Source organism: Ictidomys tridecemlineatus, chromosome 5 (assembly GCF_052094955.1).
Source record: "Ictidomys tridecemlineatus isolate mIctTri1 chromosome 5, mIctTri1.hap1, whole genome shotgun sequence".
NCBI classification, from domain to species: domain Eukaryota; kingdom Metazoa; phylum Chordata; class Mammalia; order Rodentia; family Sciuridae; genus Ictidomys; species Ictidomys tridecemlineatus.
In genome coordinates, this window is record NC_135481.1 from 28,093,224 (window position 1) to 28,112,096 (window position 18,873).

The 18,873-nt window shown below is 32.9% G+C and overlaps 1 protein-coding gene across 5 annotated transcripts in view; it reads left to right on the forward strand.

Annotated features, from left to right (window-relative positions):
* Positions 1–18,873, forward strand: part of Wdr72 (WD repeat domain 72) — a 236,199-nt gene that overhangs the window by 143,910 nt on the left and 73,416 nt on the right. For 4 of the 5 annotated variants that reach the window (XM_078049592.1, XM_078049591.1, XM_078049594.1 and 1 more), the window contains exons 15-18: positions 4,724–5,541; positions 8,185–8,276; positions 12,242–12,321; positions 17,266–17,458. In XM_078049592.1, the coding sequence (XP_077905718.1) occupies positions 4,724–5,541; positions 8,185–8,276; positions 12,242–12,321; positions 17,266–17,458 (1,183 nt within the window). The remainder of the gene's footprint in view (positions 1–4,723; positions 5,542–8,184; positions 8,277–12,241; positions 12,322–17,265; positions 17,459–18,873) is intronic. The other variant, XM_078049595.1, reaches the window with a different exon arrangement.

The window sequence follows — 18,873 nt, forward strand, 5'->3', positions numbered from 1 at the left end:
CTACTTTTGAAATCATCTTTAGAACTAATTCATACCTGAGTTAAAAAGAAACTTAAGGAAATTCTTAAAGATAAAAACAAAATGGGAATACAGGTGAAGACAGGTCAGGAGAATGCTGAAAAGGCATATGTTAATCCCTGGGAATTTCTAATTTTAATTTTAACTACTACTTAGGTGATTAGAGAAAATACACAAGTCCAAGACAGTGATGGAATGTTGGAGACTGCTGCATAAATCCATGGTCCCATAAGAGGTGCATATTCAGTAAAAAAATGAACTAAAGCAAGGGCTATGATCTACAGAAAGAAAGGATGGAAATATCATTCTTTGCTGGTCCCAGTCCTGGAATGAAAAACTTTGAAGAGGAAATTTTTTTCTTACAAAGGGTCCTGGATATCTGACAAGCACAAACTAAAATCTTCTGTTAAAGAGTGTGTCTCACAGGATCCTCACTGATAACAATGAACACAAACATATACAATCCCAACCAATGTAAGCAAGAAAGCAGGAAAGCCTTAGCAGAATGGAAAAGCAGGGTAAAACAAAGATTTAGAACTCAGAATTGCAGATGCAGAAAGTAAAACAAGTATTTTTTTAAAATAAAGAATTAAAAAATATGAATAAGAAACAATTGATTACAAAAATGACTAATTTATTTTTTAAAAGGACCAAACAGAACTTCTAGAAACTCAGTGAGTAAGGTGAGTAGCATATTAGCGACTGATTAAAAGAAAATTAGCAAACTAAAAATCAACATCTCTAGAGATTTTCCAGCATGAGACAGAGAGATGTAAAGAATCACAGGAAATATAAAGCCTCTGACAAACACCAATTAGATGGTGTTCCATAGGGGATGATAATATGAGGAAACAAAATATTTTAAAAGAGAAGTTTGACCATCACTCAAAAGATGAAAAATGGGAACTGTACTCAGATACAATATAGGATTTTGGGAAAAAATCCTACCTAGAAGTTATATTTTGTGGCAGAATATTAAAGACAAAAGATCTTTTAAAAAAAAGGGCAGAAAAAAGATGAGAGACAGAATAGCACCTGACTGACCTGTCAGCTGCATCAAAGGAAGCCAAGAGACTGCAGAATAACACCTTCAAAAATACCAAAAAGAAGAGAAATCAAGCTAAAATTGTGTACTCAGCAAAACTGTCTTTCAAGAGAAACATTCTTCCATTGATGGGCTAAACAAAGTCAAAAGTTGGTCTTTTGAGAAGAATATCAAAATTGGCAAATTTCTAGTAAGAAAAAAAGAGGCAATAAAAATAAAGAAAGGACTCATAGATACCACAGATTCAAATATTTGACAATCAAATAACAGACATTCTTTAGCACAATTAGAAAAACTATCAAAAGAAATTATATATGGCCTAAATAACTGGGAGATAGATATATTTGATGAATGATCTCAAATTCATATGAAAGAATAAAAAAAAAAAAAACACCATAGACTAAGGTAGGAGAACTTGCCCAACTAGATGTTAGGTCTTTTTCTAATACTAGTGTACAATTTCATGTTCTGTAGTAATAGATAAATCAAATGATGCCCCAGGTAATAGAGATCAGTGAGAAAAGGGCAAATTCACAATGGCATTGAAACAGTCAGATATCAAAACATAAAAACATGAAAATTGTTACCTATGGCAAATCAAACACAAAAATGAAAAATAAAACCATTAAAGATTTTAAAAGTTGTATAAAACTATAAATTTTGAAAAAAAATAGGTAAATATTTTATTTCCTCTGGGCAGGAAATATTAATTTAAAGAAAAACACAGGAATATAATCTTTTAGGAAAGTGTTTCCTAATTTGATAGTATTAAAAGAAGAACTCAGTGTTCATCAAAAAACACCATTAAAAATAGTTACAAGAGCCAGACACTGTGGTGCATGCCTGAATCCCAGCAGCTCTGGAGGCTGTGGCAAGAGGATAGTCAGTTCAATGCCAGCCTCAGCAATAGTGAGGCTCTAAGAAACTCAGTGAGACTTTGTCTCTAAATAAAATACAAACTAGGGCTGGTGATGTGTCTCAGTGTTCGAGTGCCTCTGAATTCAATCTAGTACCCATCCCCTCCAAATAATAACAAGACAAGCTACAAATAAGGAAAAGGTATTTGGAACACTAATTAACAAAGAAATATTTCCTAGATAAATATCAAAACTACCTCGAATCAATATGAAAATAAAAGTTATAAAAGCCAAATAGGTATTTTATCAAACATAAAAGACTGATAAAATATTGGAATGGTACTCAATAGCAATAGTAAAAGCAATTAAAATCACAAGGATACCAATTTATATTCCCCATATTGACAAAAATGAGAAAGCCTATGTTGATAAGTATGTGGAGCAAAGGAAACTCATTTTACACAATGCTTCTGAGGTTACAAATTGGTGCAGCCACTGGTGCAAGTTTTTTCACAAATTGGTGAAAACAATTTGAAATAATAGCACAGAGCTGAAAGTATTTATCCTCAGTATCATTCTTAGTATCTCAGTATCACTCTCACTTTTGCAGATGTGTCACCAAGTGATTTGTATCAGAAGAATATTCACTGTGGCTTTTTAAAAAATCTGTAAAAACAACAACAAATCTTAAAAAATAATTTAAATTTCCACTTAAAAGCAATAAATAACCACATAGATCATAAAATAGCATATATATGCACACCAGAAACAATTGTCTCCCTGTCTTTGAAAGGTAGCTATTTTCTAAACCCTATCATTTAGTTTTCTCCTATTTTTTTAAAGTATCAGGGATGAAACCATAGAGAGTTAATTCTTTTGTGTCTGATTTCTTAAGTTGACAGTATGTTGGTGAGATCTGTAGTTGGTATATATATTTTGTTGAATGTAGCAACAGTTCTTTCATTTTCATTGAATATTTTCCCATTGCATGGATGCATTATTGTATTCCCACCTGTTCTACTGTTGATGGATATTTAGTTTCTAATTTGGGATAATTATGAATAGTCATGCTACATAGTTTTGTTCATGTTTCTTTATATACAACATTTCCATTGTACATTGATAATTCTGAAAAGACTAAATAGTTGATTATATGTTATTTTGTATTAATAAATATATCTACTAAAATAATGTAAGAAATTCTCCTAAATTAACAGGTAGTGAATGGTACTATCTTAATTTTACTTCCTGTGATTATTACTTGTGGTAACCACTTTTTCATATTTTAATTTTTTGTGAATTGCTTTTGATTGTCTTTACCCATTTTTCAATTTTTATGGTACTCATTGATTTACAAAAGCTATTTATTAAAAATTATATTGGGGACTGGGGATATAGCTCAGTTGGTATATTAATCTTTGTATTATGTATTGGTAGAAAAAGATACTTTTTACATTTCACTTTTTTATTGTTTATAATTTTCAATGGTCTGTTTTAAAAATTTTCTTTTTTATTATTATAAATTAAAAATATAATGACTTAAAATTTCAGAAATTCAAAACTTGAATTTCAAAGTTCAAATAGAGATAAATATCATTGTAATTCCCAATTTCAAAGTAACTGTTGTTAACATTTTGGTGCATATTCTTTGTGTCTGTATTATATATTATGTCTACATATGTGTAGATTAGTGTGTGTGTGTATGTATATTTAAAATATCTTTATATTTATGTGCACACATGTTTATAAGGGGGTTATTTTTCTGCCTAATGGGCACCTATTTTTTTAATCAATTAACATAGCTAACACTATCATTTAAAAATATTTAAATGGTATCTCATTGTATAAATATGCCATTTTTAATTCAACAAGTATTTATTGAGTCTTTATAACAGCATCATTTTTTAGGCACTGGAAACAAACAATGTCTTCATAGGTGAAGTTTAAATGCTAATGGACCAAACATAAAATATACTAATAAGTTTTTCATATAACATAAGATAATAACAAGTAGTTCAAAGAAGAACAAGTACAAGGAAGAGGATAGAGAGTGATGGGTTGGTGAGAGGTCACAGGGTACTCAAGGAAGGGGCATCATAAGTGAACAGGAATATATTGAGTATGGGAAGTCATTACCAATTTGTGGGCAAAATCAAAAGCAAGTCCCCTGGGTAAGATTTTTGGTTTTGTCTTTGAGCAAGAAATGCTCAAAGAAATCAATCTGATGTAGGTTAACATTAAGGTCATTTCTAATTATTCAAATTTTTAAACAAAAATTGGAGAAACTGTCATGTTAAACTACTTGCTTAATATCTGCAGATATTCTAACTGTTGGTCTTTTTAATTTGCAAACTCATTTTTTTCTTGTATGTTTCCATGACTATAATAGGAAGATGTGGTTATATATCAAAGGATGTTCATCTAGTGCCATCTTGCTCCAAAGGCCTAATTCAAATTTACTTAGAGAAAAAAAAAAAAAAAGCCTTTTTTTAAAAGTGGAAAGGAAGAATGGGTAATAATGAGTGTAATGCATTCCACTATTGTCATGTATTTAAAAAAATAAATAAATAATTTTTAAAAAGGGGAAAGGAAGAATGTCACAATATAAAATGTTCAATTTAAAAAAGAATTTTTATAGCTTAAGACAAAACTATTGACATGACATCTTTAGCTATACTTAATGGTTCTTACCTTTAACTCTTACTTCATTCATATTTCCTTTTTATGACACTTTGACATCATGGAACATTTAATACAATAACTTATAAACAAGAATTTGATGTACAAATATTTTTCCCCTTAGGTTGCTGATGCTAAGTCTTTCCCAACACCTTTTAATGTCTTGCCTGTGAAAACAAAATGGAGTAACATTGGCTTTCATATTCTTCTATTTGATCTGGAAAACCTTGTTAAACTTTTGTTGCCGACTCCACTGAGTGCTGCTGACTCTTCCAATTCATTCTATGGTAGTGAAATCTTGAGGAGAGCCAAGAGCACAGTAGAGAAGACGACACTGACAATAAAAAGAAATAAAACTGCTAGTGGTTCTCTCTCAGCAGAAGCCCAAGCCAAGCCTCTCAATGATGGCCTGATCCAAGGAAACAATGCTATCAAATTCATAGAAGAAAATGATGATATTAAAAGGCAGAAGAAAACAAAGAGCTCCAAGAAGAAGCATACCAAAGCATCAAGAAAAGTTGATGCCAACCTCACAATAGACACTGCTAAATTGTTTCTGTCCTGCCTTTTGCCATGGGGAGTGGATAAAGAACTAGATAATCTCTGCATTAATCATCTCAATATTTTAAAGCTTCAGGGTCCTGTTTCCTTAGGGCTTGCTTCAAATGAAGACCACTTCTCATTGATGCTGCCAGGTTGGGATTTATGCAATACTGAAATGAAGAAAGAGTACTCCAGAGTAAATTTATTTTCCAGAAAAGTTTTGGACTTATCAAATAAATACACAGCCACTCTTCCAAATCATGTTGGAACACCAAGAAGAATGGAAAATAATTGTGATTCTTTTGAGGAGTCAAATACTATAGTTTATTTATTGAGCAGACTCTTTTTAGTTAATAAGTTAGTCAACATGCCTTCAGAACTGGCCTGTGATTTTGACAGGTAAGACATGCCTAAAGATTTTGACTATTCTAATTTGGGATATTTGAAAAAAATATTATTTACAATATTCAGCTCTCTAGTGTTTCTTTCTTCCTGATGATGGTAGTAGATATGCAAAAACTTATTTGGTTTAAAACACAACTAAAGAAATTTTATTAATCCTTTGGGATTGGAGGATAATTTGCCAATACATGTGTATATTTTGAAATTACTTCATTCAACAAATATCCATTGTACTCAAAATATATGTGAGGAAAGTCATAATGTTAAATGTTTAAGGAGTAGGTAGGTAGGTGAGTACATATATATATGTTCAAATCAATTATACACGATATGAATTAAGTATGAGCAAACCATATGTAAATAAATGCTTATGAAGATATATATTATCAGGAATAGAAAAATTTGAAAATTTTATATATCAAATCATATCATTAAATTTATGTTTCAGCATGATAAAATAGAAGAGCTTCTCCACTAATTCATTATAGAAAGTACAATTTAGTAACAACATAGCTATTGTTTCTTGAGTGTTGAACATTTGCTAGTCATTATGTAATCCCTTTACATACATTGTTTCATTTACTGTGCACATCAAAGCTGGGCTGTTAGTAGTTTTGTTTTGCTCATTGTAGGGATAGGGATAATGAGGCTTATAGAAAGTGTTGAGCCCAAGGTTAATTCAGCTTCTGAGAGGTAGGACAGGCTAAGCACCAGAGCAGTCTTCCAGCTTCTCCAGTACTAACTGCATCTCTGCATCTCTGTGTTTTCCTTTTCAGCGTAGTTTTCACAGTCTGTTGTTACAGAACTGAGTTTAGTTCACCAAGTGCTTATTTATTAAACTATATTCTTAGCACTAGAGAAAAAATTTAAAATGAACTTATGATTTGGGTAGGGACTCATTCAAATGATAAACATGTTATACATGAAACAAAGAAAACACTGAAATAGAGGAAAGGCTTAAGGAAAATCATTGGTTATGTGAATAAGTAGGTCATGTGGTTGGAGTAGAGAGAGCAGAGTGGGATGAATCCATCAGAAGGCTTTTCTAGAGGAGATGCTATTTGCATTGCCGGTGACATGGTAAATTTTCCAAGATGTTTCTATTCTTTGACAAGAGATCAGTTCAACATGTATCTGCAAGGCACAGTGTAATAGAGGCCTTGCCCTCAGTGAACACGTAGACTGGTGAAAGTTTAAATGAATTCTATCAGATTCACCATTATGCTTTTTTCCATTGTAATGTTTCCATGTTACAAGACTTTTAATTTTCAGTTTGTTGGTTCTAATAATAGAAAACAAAAGATTGGTAAAATTGTGATTCATATATGTAGTTTTTCTCTATTTACTGTGTTCATTTTAAATGCCTAAATCTTTTTTAAATTATTATTTTGAATAGTCTTTTTTTTTCCTTAACTTTTCTTTATTAAGATTATATAACACCAAACTATGGTGGGAAAAAAAAAATGCAATGGCCCTGGAATCTGAAAACCTAGAACTGAATGCTGATTTTCTTGTCATACCAGCTGTGTAACTTTGGGCTGGTCACTTAGACTTTTGGGGCTTTTTTTTCCCCCTCATTTGCAAAATGAATTGGGTAGAAAGATTATTCCTAAGATTTCTTAAAATTCTTAAAAACTTGAGCTGCAAACAATTTTGTCTGCTTATTATAATTTCACAGAGCACATGAAAGAATTGGTTACTATCTTCACTCTGAGTTTGTTCATGAAATAGAGTATAGGATGGAGAGGATGTATTTCATGTCCTGCAGGAGAATTTATGGGCTTTCAGCATGCCTTTCATTAAATGGCCTTTAAATTGTGGCCAGATACTAGTTGATTCCTTAAAGCCTTCTCCTAGACCTCTGGATATAGCTCTCTGATAGAGAATTTACCTAGCATGCATGAGGCCCTCCATTTCATCACCTACCCCCCCCCAAAAAAATTCCACCAAAAATAAACCTTATAGAATGGAGTATCAGAATTAATTATGAACTGTTTCTCTAAGTCAGTCACCCCAAATTTGATCAGCTATTGGAATGTTGGAGCCTGGACAATTTTTTTTTTTTAGAAATTACAAAAATATATATTGAATTTGTTATATCAAATCCTTCAACAAATCCTTTCAACAAATTTTGCCACTTCTCTAACATTTTATTGTGGTTGTGAAATTGAGAAATCATTGTACACTTAACAAAGGGTACATGATTTAAGTAAATTTAAGGAAATAGCTCATTATGAGAACATCCCTGATAGTATCTAAAGATCCCCATAATTTAAACTCAGACCTAGGTTAAAGTCTGCCGGTAACTGGGGAGGATTTTTTGACAGATGTCAACATATAGGATTCAAATGTTTGTTGCAATAGCCAGAAGTCATTTCCTTAAGTAGCAAGGTTCGTCTTATAAAAGTAGGTCACAAATAATCCTGGTTAACTAAGATTTGCAACTCAATTGGGATTAATATTTTAGTCAGAAATGAGAATCACAAAAGAGATTAATATGGAAGATATTCCTAAAAATAATCTGTGTTCAGTTCCCAAATTTGCTAATGTGTTCATGAACTCACATCTTCAATTTATTTTCTCAAATTATTTTTCATAGCCTTTCAATAATATTCTGTATATACTTTTTTTTCCCAACAGATTCTTCAAAACAGAATCTATACATAATAAGATGAAAAGTCCTGGGAATGATATTTTGCATATTTCAAGCTTCTATGGTTACTTAAGAAATGGTAAGGAAGTTATAGGCATGGATATGATCAGATTTATTTTTTTCCTATGAAATAATATTTTGTAACTAAATGGCATTGATAAAATAAGTAACATTGCATAAAATGTAGATTTCACAAATTATCTTTGAAATACCTAAAAATTTGAAACTTTCAGTTATAGGCATGGATATGATCAGATTTTTTTTCCTATGAAATAATATTTTGTAACTAAATGGCATCGGTAAAATAAGTAACATTGCATAAAATATAGATTTCACAAATGATCTTTGAAATACCTAAAAAGTTTGAAACTTTCAGCAAAGAAAATATTTGGATATTAAATTAAGGTCACATGTAATTTATCGGAAGGTTTATTCTGCATCGATATTTTTACTACTGAATGATTATTAGAGAATTTTATTGCTATTTCAGAAGGTCATCTTCTTCTGTGTAAAACTCTTATATGCTTCTGAGTAACAATCTCAGTGTTTAGATTTTCTTTTGGTGCCACAGGATGCTCCTTTATCTCAATAAATGGTAGGTGTCACTCCAGTTGTTCAGGCCAAGAACTTTGATATCATTTTTACTTTCCCTTTCTCTCATATCCCACATCCACAATTTTAGTCATCATGTTGGTTCCACCTTCCGAATACATCCCAGAATCCTGCTGCTTCTCACCACCTCCATGACCACTCACTCCACTGCTGTGAGCCTTCATCTTTCTTGCCTGGATGACCTTAGCAGATTCCCCATCACCTCTCTGGTCCTATTCTTGGCTCATACCCTCCATTCCCAATTAAGCAGCCATTTCAATCGAACTCAGAATCTCCTTTCTCTACTTACAACCTTCCAGTGACTTTTTTTCACGCAGAATAAAAGTCACAGCCCGTCCCAGAGCTCACAAGACCATAAGGACCCATTTGACCTGGCCACTGTATCCACACCATCACATACTCACCACCTAGTTAAACTCAGTTACCCCTACTCTCACCTTTTTATTCTTAACCAAATACAACAAGCAGACATTTTGTGTTGGCTGTACCTTTGCACAGAAAGTTCTTTATCCAGATATCTGTATGGATCAACCTACCCTCCCTCCACTCACCTTGATCTTTAAGTCTTCTCAGATGCCACTTAGTCAACAAAGCACTTCTCAGCTGCTTCCTTAGCCTTCCCTACCTCTTTTCTTCTTGTACTATTTAAAACCTTTTCACTGACACTTTTTCTATTTGTCATCTGCTGCCTGCTATTGAAATGTAAGTTTGATGGGGGTTACACTTTTAGGATAGTTTTATTCACTGTTATGTCCCCAGTTCCTCAAACAACGAGAAGAATTTAAACAAGCACTTTTTGAGCTAGTGGATGAATAAAACTAGTGACTGAATAAAATTAAGGGATAAGTAGTAAATAAAACAATGGCTTGGGAAATAAATGCAATAAATGACTGAGGTTCAAGATTCAACTCTTTCGCTTACTGCTTACTCCTTTAAAAACTTTATTTACTACATTTTGAAAGTGACGATAAGTTTTCAGACTTGATATGCATGTTCTTTCTAAAGTTGTGTAGTGCCTGACCTGTTTAATGGATTTACTTGAACATTGGTGCACAGAGGCCCTCACAAAACTGTTAGAAAAACTTCTCAAGGTTTTTTCAAGTGTGAGTGGCTTAGTGTATTCTAAGAATTATACTGATGGATTTAGATATATTATCTCATTTAATATATGAAGAACTTTACAAAGTAGAAAGAACTCTATTTTTTACCTTCAGAAGAATTGGGGCTCATAGAAGTTAGATGATTCATTCATAATCAAAATTCCAGTCCAAATCTGATTCCTAACCTTTCTTTTTCTTTCCATTCTGTCAGGTCATTTCTGACATTTATGATTGTAAATAGTGTTCCCTCTATGTGGCCCTCTTCTGGGCTGCTGGCTGTCTTCTTAGATAGTTGCTCTTGTTAGAGTTAGTTATTTGATATTCATTTTTTATAACATGGAGAATGGTATTAGAATTTAAGGTTTAACATACATGTTCCTGCAAAGACAAGGAATTGCTAACTAGAGCCAAGGCATTCCCTCTTCTCCTCTGACTTCCCACCCAAAGCAGCTTAAGCAACCAGTATTATTACTGAATAATATCTCTATTATTTAGGGTGGCATTTATACCATTTAAAATTCAGTTGAATACTGAAAACACAAGATTGTTTTCTTTTTAATAATAGATGGAAAGTAAAAGGATTTACTCCATGTTGTTAATTTTATAAAGCCAGATTCTGAAGAATAAATTAATACTCTGAGGCACTCATTCTAAAGGGTTGACAAGAACCAATACTCATTTCTGTCAGCAGAAACAGTGACTGGGTTATATTGGTAAGCCTGGGATGTTTTCTTTTCATCTTTCCCTCTGAAGTTGCAATTAATTCTTTAACTCACTGACGTTGCCAAGAAAAGTTGGCTCTCATTTCTATCTCATATTAAAATTTTAACATCACATTAAAGTGCACTGTGAAGTACCCCATGATGCCAGTAAGTAGTTACAGTTGAGACCAATACTTAGCTTTGATGGTTGAGTCACAAGGTCAACAAAATGAGAGAGGGAGAAAGGAAAGAGATCAAAAGAAGATTTTTTCTGTTCCCTTCTGTGCTCTGGAATAAATGGAAAATATGACTTCAAAATCATAAATCTCTATAATATATGTTGTTTGGCCATTTCAAATTCATATCATATGCTCCTACAGAAAAAAAATAATAGTCAACATTTCATATGTATTTCTTTTTTATTCTAATTTTTATGTTCCAAGTATTATATCCAATACTTTCTATCACATCTTCTTCAACTACTAATATGATAAAATATATATTAAAATATATAAAATATCATTCATATTACTATATAGGATGATGATTCAATCAAAGGTATATTGTAACAATGTTAATTTAAATATTTGATATCAGAATGTCAAACTGTATGAGAACATTAATTTAAATAAACAGAGTAGCAGTTTGCCCACTGGGGAAAGCCATCATCTTTTTCCCCCATCTTCTTCCTAGGATTTGACACTGACATAATATACTTTAGCTATCAGAAAGCCTTAATTCATTGATTTTTTTCCTTTGGGTGATTATATGTACATTTTCAATTAATGAAAAGGTACTTATTAAGTGCTTTTTTGTGTAGGGAACTTCTGGGCACTCTGTGGATCAATTTAAATAGGCCAAGCCCTACTTCACTCTTAAAATTTCACATGGAACATTAAGGCAGAGATAGAAAGGACATTTAAAAGGGCAAACTTAAAAGAAACAATACATAACAAAATGAGTCAAATTGAAGCATTAGTGCTTTACCTATTGATCAGAGTGGAATTGCTGGGTAAGGACAAATCAAAGGAAGTCTTTTATTTGATTTTACATATTATAGATACTTATTCATAGCAGGATTGAATTTCAGAAACTATTTGTATGAGGAAGGAATTGCAAAATTTGGTGATATGTCTTAGGTTGGCAAAGAGGTGCAAAGATGAATTTAAGTTGTAAAAATGAATATGATTTGATCTGAATTTGTGTTAGTATTATTGGTAGAAATATGTCTAAAAGTACGTACATATATGCATGTGTGTATACACTTACTTATATGTATTTAAAATTCTTATATATACATACATATGTAAAATTCTTATAGGTATATCTATAAATATACATATGTGTGTGTGTGTGTGTGTGTGTGTGTGTGTGTATACATGAACGTATATTTATTTCTTAACTCTGGCTATACATGAAAATCATCTGAGATATTGTTACAAAGTATTACTGCCTGCCACACCTCCACCCCTGGACCTTCTAAATCAGAATTTCTGCAAGATTGAATCTGTGCATTGGTGTTTGCACAAACAAGTTACCCAGGTCATTCCATTGTGCAACCAGGGATAAGGTCGGTGTGTTACATCATTTTTAACACTCTCAGGATATTAATGTGTTCTACATATTTCTAGGTAAGAATGAATCTCATACAACTGACGCTGACCTTCCGCTTTTGAAGTTAATCTCATGTTGGCGAGACCAGTCTGTGCAGGTATGATATAATCCATGTTCTTGAAATTATTGGAAGAGTTTATTTCTGCTGCAAGTAATTGGTACTTCCTTTACCTGAGAGTAAAAGTAGGTAGTTACTCATGTCCTCTCTGGACTTGCATTTTAACATGCCTAATGTAGAAACAGAGATGAGAAAAAAGAAAAATCAAAATCAAATATGCAAGGGTACACCAAGGAAAAGACATGAATAAACTGGGGTTAAGTGTGGGGCTTTATGCTATCATATGTAACTACTTGCCTGACAGGGTTTTAGTTTGAGGCCGAGTTGTCTGTTGCTTGACTTCAAAATGTGCCATGACATTATGGTGCTTTTCTTGAAAATTTGTTCATATGAATTTAGAAACCATTTTCTGTCCTTTGAGTACCTTATCTGTGAGCTGACAGAGAGCTATTTTTATTCAATGTCCAATTTAAACCCTTCTCCTTCTTTTAATGCTTCTTTGGGTCCTAAAAGCAAACTTACTTTTAGCTTTGCACATTGTACAATAAATATCTGTGCATTGATTAGATGAATTTTTGTTGGAACTTAATTCCTCTTCAAGAACTTGGCAAATATCAAGTTTGCAAGAGGGGGGAAGCAGTAATTCTGATTACAAATGGCTATTCTTCGTTATAGGGAAACAAAGTTTAGTCAAAGCAAACTTTAGGGGTTTGATACTACTATAATGCCAAATATGCACAGCTCTAATGACAATGAAAAATCACATTTCCACATGATTTACCACCATCCTAATATCATCCCTCATCATTTTTCTGCCCCTATTTTTATCCTTATATAGATACATTGGCCTTCATTTATAAAAAAAACAAAATTATTTCCTCAGTACCTTAATGTAATCTTGTGATGGAATTTATATTTCTCCATCTTTCAACCCCTGATCTTCACTCAAAATCTGCCTTGTTAAACAAGTTTGTCCCTGACTACTCCAACTGATGTTGCTACCAGGCCTCCCCTCATTTCACATCTCCAGTAGCCATCATGTTATCCAACCTTATGCTTTTCATTGTGGTTGCTTTTAAGGGAAATGATATCATTTGCTTATTTCATATCTCCTTACTGTTTTATCAACTTTCTAAAAGCAGGGACCTTGTTTATCTCATTCATCCCCTCTCACCAATGGCCAGAAAACAGTAATGACAGTAGCCAATCAATAAATATTCATTGGATGCATGAATAGCTATGCAAATATTTTCTGTAATGATCAAAATTAACACTAGTACATGCTCACATTTATCAACATTTTAACAGTCACTCCAAAGAGTCTGTTTATTAAAAGGGAGATTTTCCCCCTGCTCCAGTAGTCAAAGAATCTTTCAATGGGGGAAATTCCTTAAATAAAAGGATTCTACAGAATATTTATCCTGAATCTAAAGATCTTTTATAGCTAGCTGTTCATTCATATTTCGCTACACTTGTATAGTTTGTGTGTTTGGGCTGATGGACCTTTAAGTTTCTATGTTCAGCAACCTTAGATGAAATCTTGACAATAGGGCAGATGTTTTCAGAGTATTTATCATTTCCCGCCCAGGAACTCTAAGCCTTATAGTCCTGTCATCTCTGTCAGTTACCTAATGCAGGAGTCAGGAAGATAGATTTAGTTTGTTGATTTTTTTTATTTTCATCTTTTTCATTTGTAAAGTGGGAAGGAAAATTTCTTGGCTAGCCAGAAACAACATGGTTGTTTGCAAGTAGTTGTTTAAATGCTTCAGCACCCAGTGCCAAGATTCTTGATAACACTGTTTATTTAAGCAGTTAATTGAATCATTGAATCCTGAATTTATTTATTTTATTTTTATTCTTTTGCATTTTGGGACCACCAGGGAGTAATGAAATAACTTTTATTAAACAGCAAAATATGAATTTAGAAATTGAGTGTTTGCCTTTAAGGGAGAAGAATGAGTTAATTTTTCAGATGAATGAGTCAATCCAGAGGTTACTCTCTTTTCTCATACATCAGAGAGTCAATATAAAAATAATTCCTGAAAGAGAAACAAGAAAGTTTGGGGATTGCTATTTGCATTTCTGGAACTTTAGTAAAGTGCTTTGGATTTTTTTATTCCAACACCAATGGGTACAAATACTGGCACGTGGACCTTCAGGGAGAAGCGTTGCTTCTCTGGGAGATACTGCAAAGACATGAAAGGCCAACAAGAAGTGCAGTGTTGTTGAAAAGCTTTTATCACAGACAATCTGGACATCAGAACAGCAAGCAGCATACAGGGATTCTTATGAATGTAATGATGCTCAATCCTGTTTTTTTAGTACTTTGATATTCCAAGGTGTTAGTGAGATACAATCAAAAAATTTTATCTTATCTGTGGAATACTAACATTCATAATAATAAGTATGTGGCCCAAATCATGGCTGACTCTAGTCATGGATTTGTAAACTTTACTTTGATTCTCTGTACATCTCCTTGTAAAAGTATATAGTACTTTGCTTACCTACCTTATCAGAGAAATTTATTTCTATGAATTTGGAAGATAGCTTTATAGTCATAGTGCTCCATTTTAGGCTAACATTAAAAAATCACAAAGTTATATAAAATCTGTCTAAAAATTTATATTTTGTTGGAAAAAATTCTGCCACTATTGACACTCAACAAAATTTACCTACTATTTTTATGTATTAGATGGATGCAAGCATTGATAGCTGAAAATTGTCAATAAATTATAGTTTTCAGACTTTTTATATGCATCATAACTGAGGCTATAACTTGATCCTATAAGTTATAAGACATTATATCTGCTAGACTACATTGAAATAGATTACATTTTATATCACAGTTGTGAACACTGCTCAGAGAGGTGATAATTTTCCCACTATGGACATATGGCCCACTTGTCCACTCTAAGGGCTATATTATGTTCTGGACACTTGTGATCTACGGGTTCCAGACGGTGTTCTATTTTGAGAAGCTGTCATCCTGAGCCCTCTCAGTAAGTAAGGACATGAATTTTCAGAGGAGTTTGACTTGCCAAAGGTTGCATATGTAGTAACTGTTACAACTAGATCAGAAACTGAAGTCTTCTTTTTTTGATCCAGTGTTCTTTCCATCTCATCATCCACATCTTGGAATTAGTACTATCAAATAACATGAGTGAAAAGATAAATATTTCATGTATGAAATATTCAGTTATATAAAATTACTCATCATTAATAATTAAGAAAATATGCCCATCTTATGATATACGTAAATCAGCATAGTTTGCCAATGTTGTAGTATATATTAGTAAACACCTTATAAGTAACACATTATTATAAGTTTCATCACACGGTGAATTTTAATAAGCATGATTCACAAGAATTGTGATATGTATAATTATACACTACATTCATAATATATAAAAAAATTTACAGTGCTGAATATTACATCATAGACATTCATGAGTAAGCATTACTTACTTGTATCCTGATAGACTATACTACATGTTAGTATACATGGTATACAATAGCAAAATCATTACCACTCATTAACCTGTTTTCTTTCCCTAATCAAGCATTTAAGTGCAAGATGTACAAGAACAGCGAAGAATCAGTAATCTAATACTCTTGGAAAGAAGCTTGCTTATTTAAAAGTCAGGTGCCCAGTTCCTTCTGCCCCAGTAGTTCAGTGAGCATCTGCCATAGCATGAGCTCCCTGGGAGGCCGTGGACTTTAAAGATAGCATATGTCACCATAATTTATAACGAGACTAAATAATGTCCAGAGAATGCATGTTCTGTTTTTGGCAATTACATCTCCAGGTCACTACTCTCAGATGGTGTTATCCAAATCCCTAGCTACACACATCCTGCAGGTAGGCTGGGAATAATTGAGAGGGCAACAGTAGCAATTGTGGAATATGGGCCAACTTGGCAAAGGGCAGGCTTCTGAGGAAAAACAGAGCAGGCATTGAGATGTGGCTACATGAAAGACTTCACTACAGTCAGAGAAGATTAATGGGAAGGTGTCCAAAGTCCACCTAGATTGGTGGTGTCCTTCCTTTTCTCTCCTTGATTCAGATCCTGGCTTTTCTTGGTCACTACCTAACTCCTGGTCTTTGCCACATTGCTTGCCAGGAAGAAGTCTGAGTAAACAGTCACCAGTATTGCATTGACAAAAAAGGGTACAGAAACTTGGGTGGCAACATACTGTAAAACAGAATCAAGGATCAGAGGCCTGTTTACCAGTTCTCCATAACCTTGGCCTGTCATTTACTGAGTTCTTCATTTTAAAATGAAGATATTTGGGCATAATGCTCTGTGTTTGATCCTTAGCACTGGAAAGAAGGAAAGAAGGAAGGAAGGGAGGGAGGGAGGGAGGAAGGAAGGAAGGAAGGAAGGAAGGAAGGAAGGAAGGGAGGGAGGGAGGGAGGGAAGGAATTAGAGTAGATGCTCTGTGATAAACATCTCCCTGCCCCCATCCAGCCACAGCTCCTTGAGTAGGTAAGCACAACAACTGGAAGGGAAGGCCTTGCAGTGTTTTAATCTGTTTAAAACTACATATGCATTCATTCAGCTGAGTGAGATTTATTATTAAAGTCCTTTCTTTAACCTTCTCTATTAAACAGTTTAAATCCAGTGTTTTAGGTAACTGGTGCTTTGGAACTGAACATAATTTGAAGAGCTAACCTTGTCTTTAAATGCAATATGATACATTAATTTTCTGTAACTTCTAATGAAACTTAAAATAGCTTAGTTAGATCAAAGAATTGAAAACTCCTTTCAAGTATCCATTTAGAATCTTGGATTTGCAGAACAGCTTTTACTCCCCATATTTTAGCTCCTTTAGATGCTACTTCTACCAGAATGTAACAGTATTATTTATAGAAATTCAATTAAATCAAAATTCTGGGCTTTTTCTAGACTATCAAGTATTTGTAATAAAACTATTAAAAATAATTCACTAAAACATCAACAGTTACAACAAAAACCTTTCTAGGTAACTGAAGCAATACAAGCTGTTCTCTTGGCTGAAGTGCAGCAGCACATGAAAAGTTTGAGAAAGACGCCAATTGACAGTCAACCAGTGTCCACAGCAGAGAATGGTAACTATGAGATGATGCAGATCCCAAAGAAGGAGTGGACTGAGGAACTAGAATTACAGTGTATTAGAAACACTTCAGCTCCACAAAGTAAGTAAAATTTTACCGGATTACTGTTTTAGTAGAAATTTTGTACTAAATGAGAATGTAACTTTATAATATATACTGTTGAAAAATAAGTTCATCTCATTTCTGCAAGATCCAAGCCAAGTGCCTTGTTTCTATCTTATCTGCTATCAATTTCCCCTGATTGTCAGATTTTTAAAGAACTTTTAGATTCTACAAAAAAATAAATATTTTTCTAGAAGTAAATTGTACATTATTTATAACAATGTTTTGAAGTTGAGGGATTAAAAATGAAGATAGAATTAACCACAATAGCTTAAAAGGATATATATCACACCTATATCCAAATAATAATGGGTCCTAAATATGTTTGTTTTGTTCCTTGATAATAGTCATTTGCTGATTTTTCTTTTCTAGGAAGAAGAAATATTGTATAGAAAATGAAACCAGTTTTACACTTGGACCCATTTGATTTTTATAATTAACTTTTTCATTATAGCTTCATAATAAAAATAATAATGTTTATGGTTTATGGCTAGCATATCGATCCAAATTAATATAATACAGTGTTAACTGTTTTTTTAATCCCAATTACCATGACTTTTTAAAAAAGCAACTAAAACATATAAAAAATTAACTACAAACTTTATTAGTAAGCTTTTGATGAATAATTAATTTGTAATGTCATTAATTGAGTGTTTTGGACAGGAAAACACATTATAAACATATATATTCAAGATTGTTAAAATTGTCAGATGTTTCTTTTATCTCTCAAAAGAGATTTTATTTTTATTTATTTGAGACTCAGAAATTTGTTATATTTCTAAAGTTAAATCTTAGAACCGGTATCATTCTTGGAAATACAATTATTTACACTTGTTATTTTATAAAATTACTGATGGGAGAGTGTTACGTGGTGAGAGATAAAAAGGCATACTCAGAATAGGCCAAAGAGTAAAAAAATAAATAAATAAAACTAGAATATTTCTAGATGCCAGGAAGGCCCTGATGATGGAAAATTCAGTAAATACTTTGACAAAGCTAGATGGCTATTTCAACTTGTTGATTTGTTGTTGTTTTTTTAGTTATTTGGTAATACCTCTATGAAGAGCTCGTTTTCTTGTATCGCATGACTGCAGTTATATTACACCTTTTAAGTAAGAAGTATAAAAATTCCTTTTTACTTAAATTTCAGTGACTACATTGAGCTCTTGACTCATACAGAGAGCCATCCTTGGTGCCATTGGTAGGTTTCTTCCCAAGTCCCCAAAGCCTGTGTCATTGATCACGTGAGGTAGCTTTTATGAGCATTATCTTTAATCTTCAGGGTTTACCTTATTCTTTGCCCATTCTTTTTTTCTGGGCAAGAAGCTCTTGGTAGACTATCAGAGTGAAACTTGAGATAAGTTTTGCTGTCACATGCCTTACCCATATTTGTA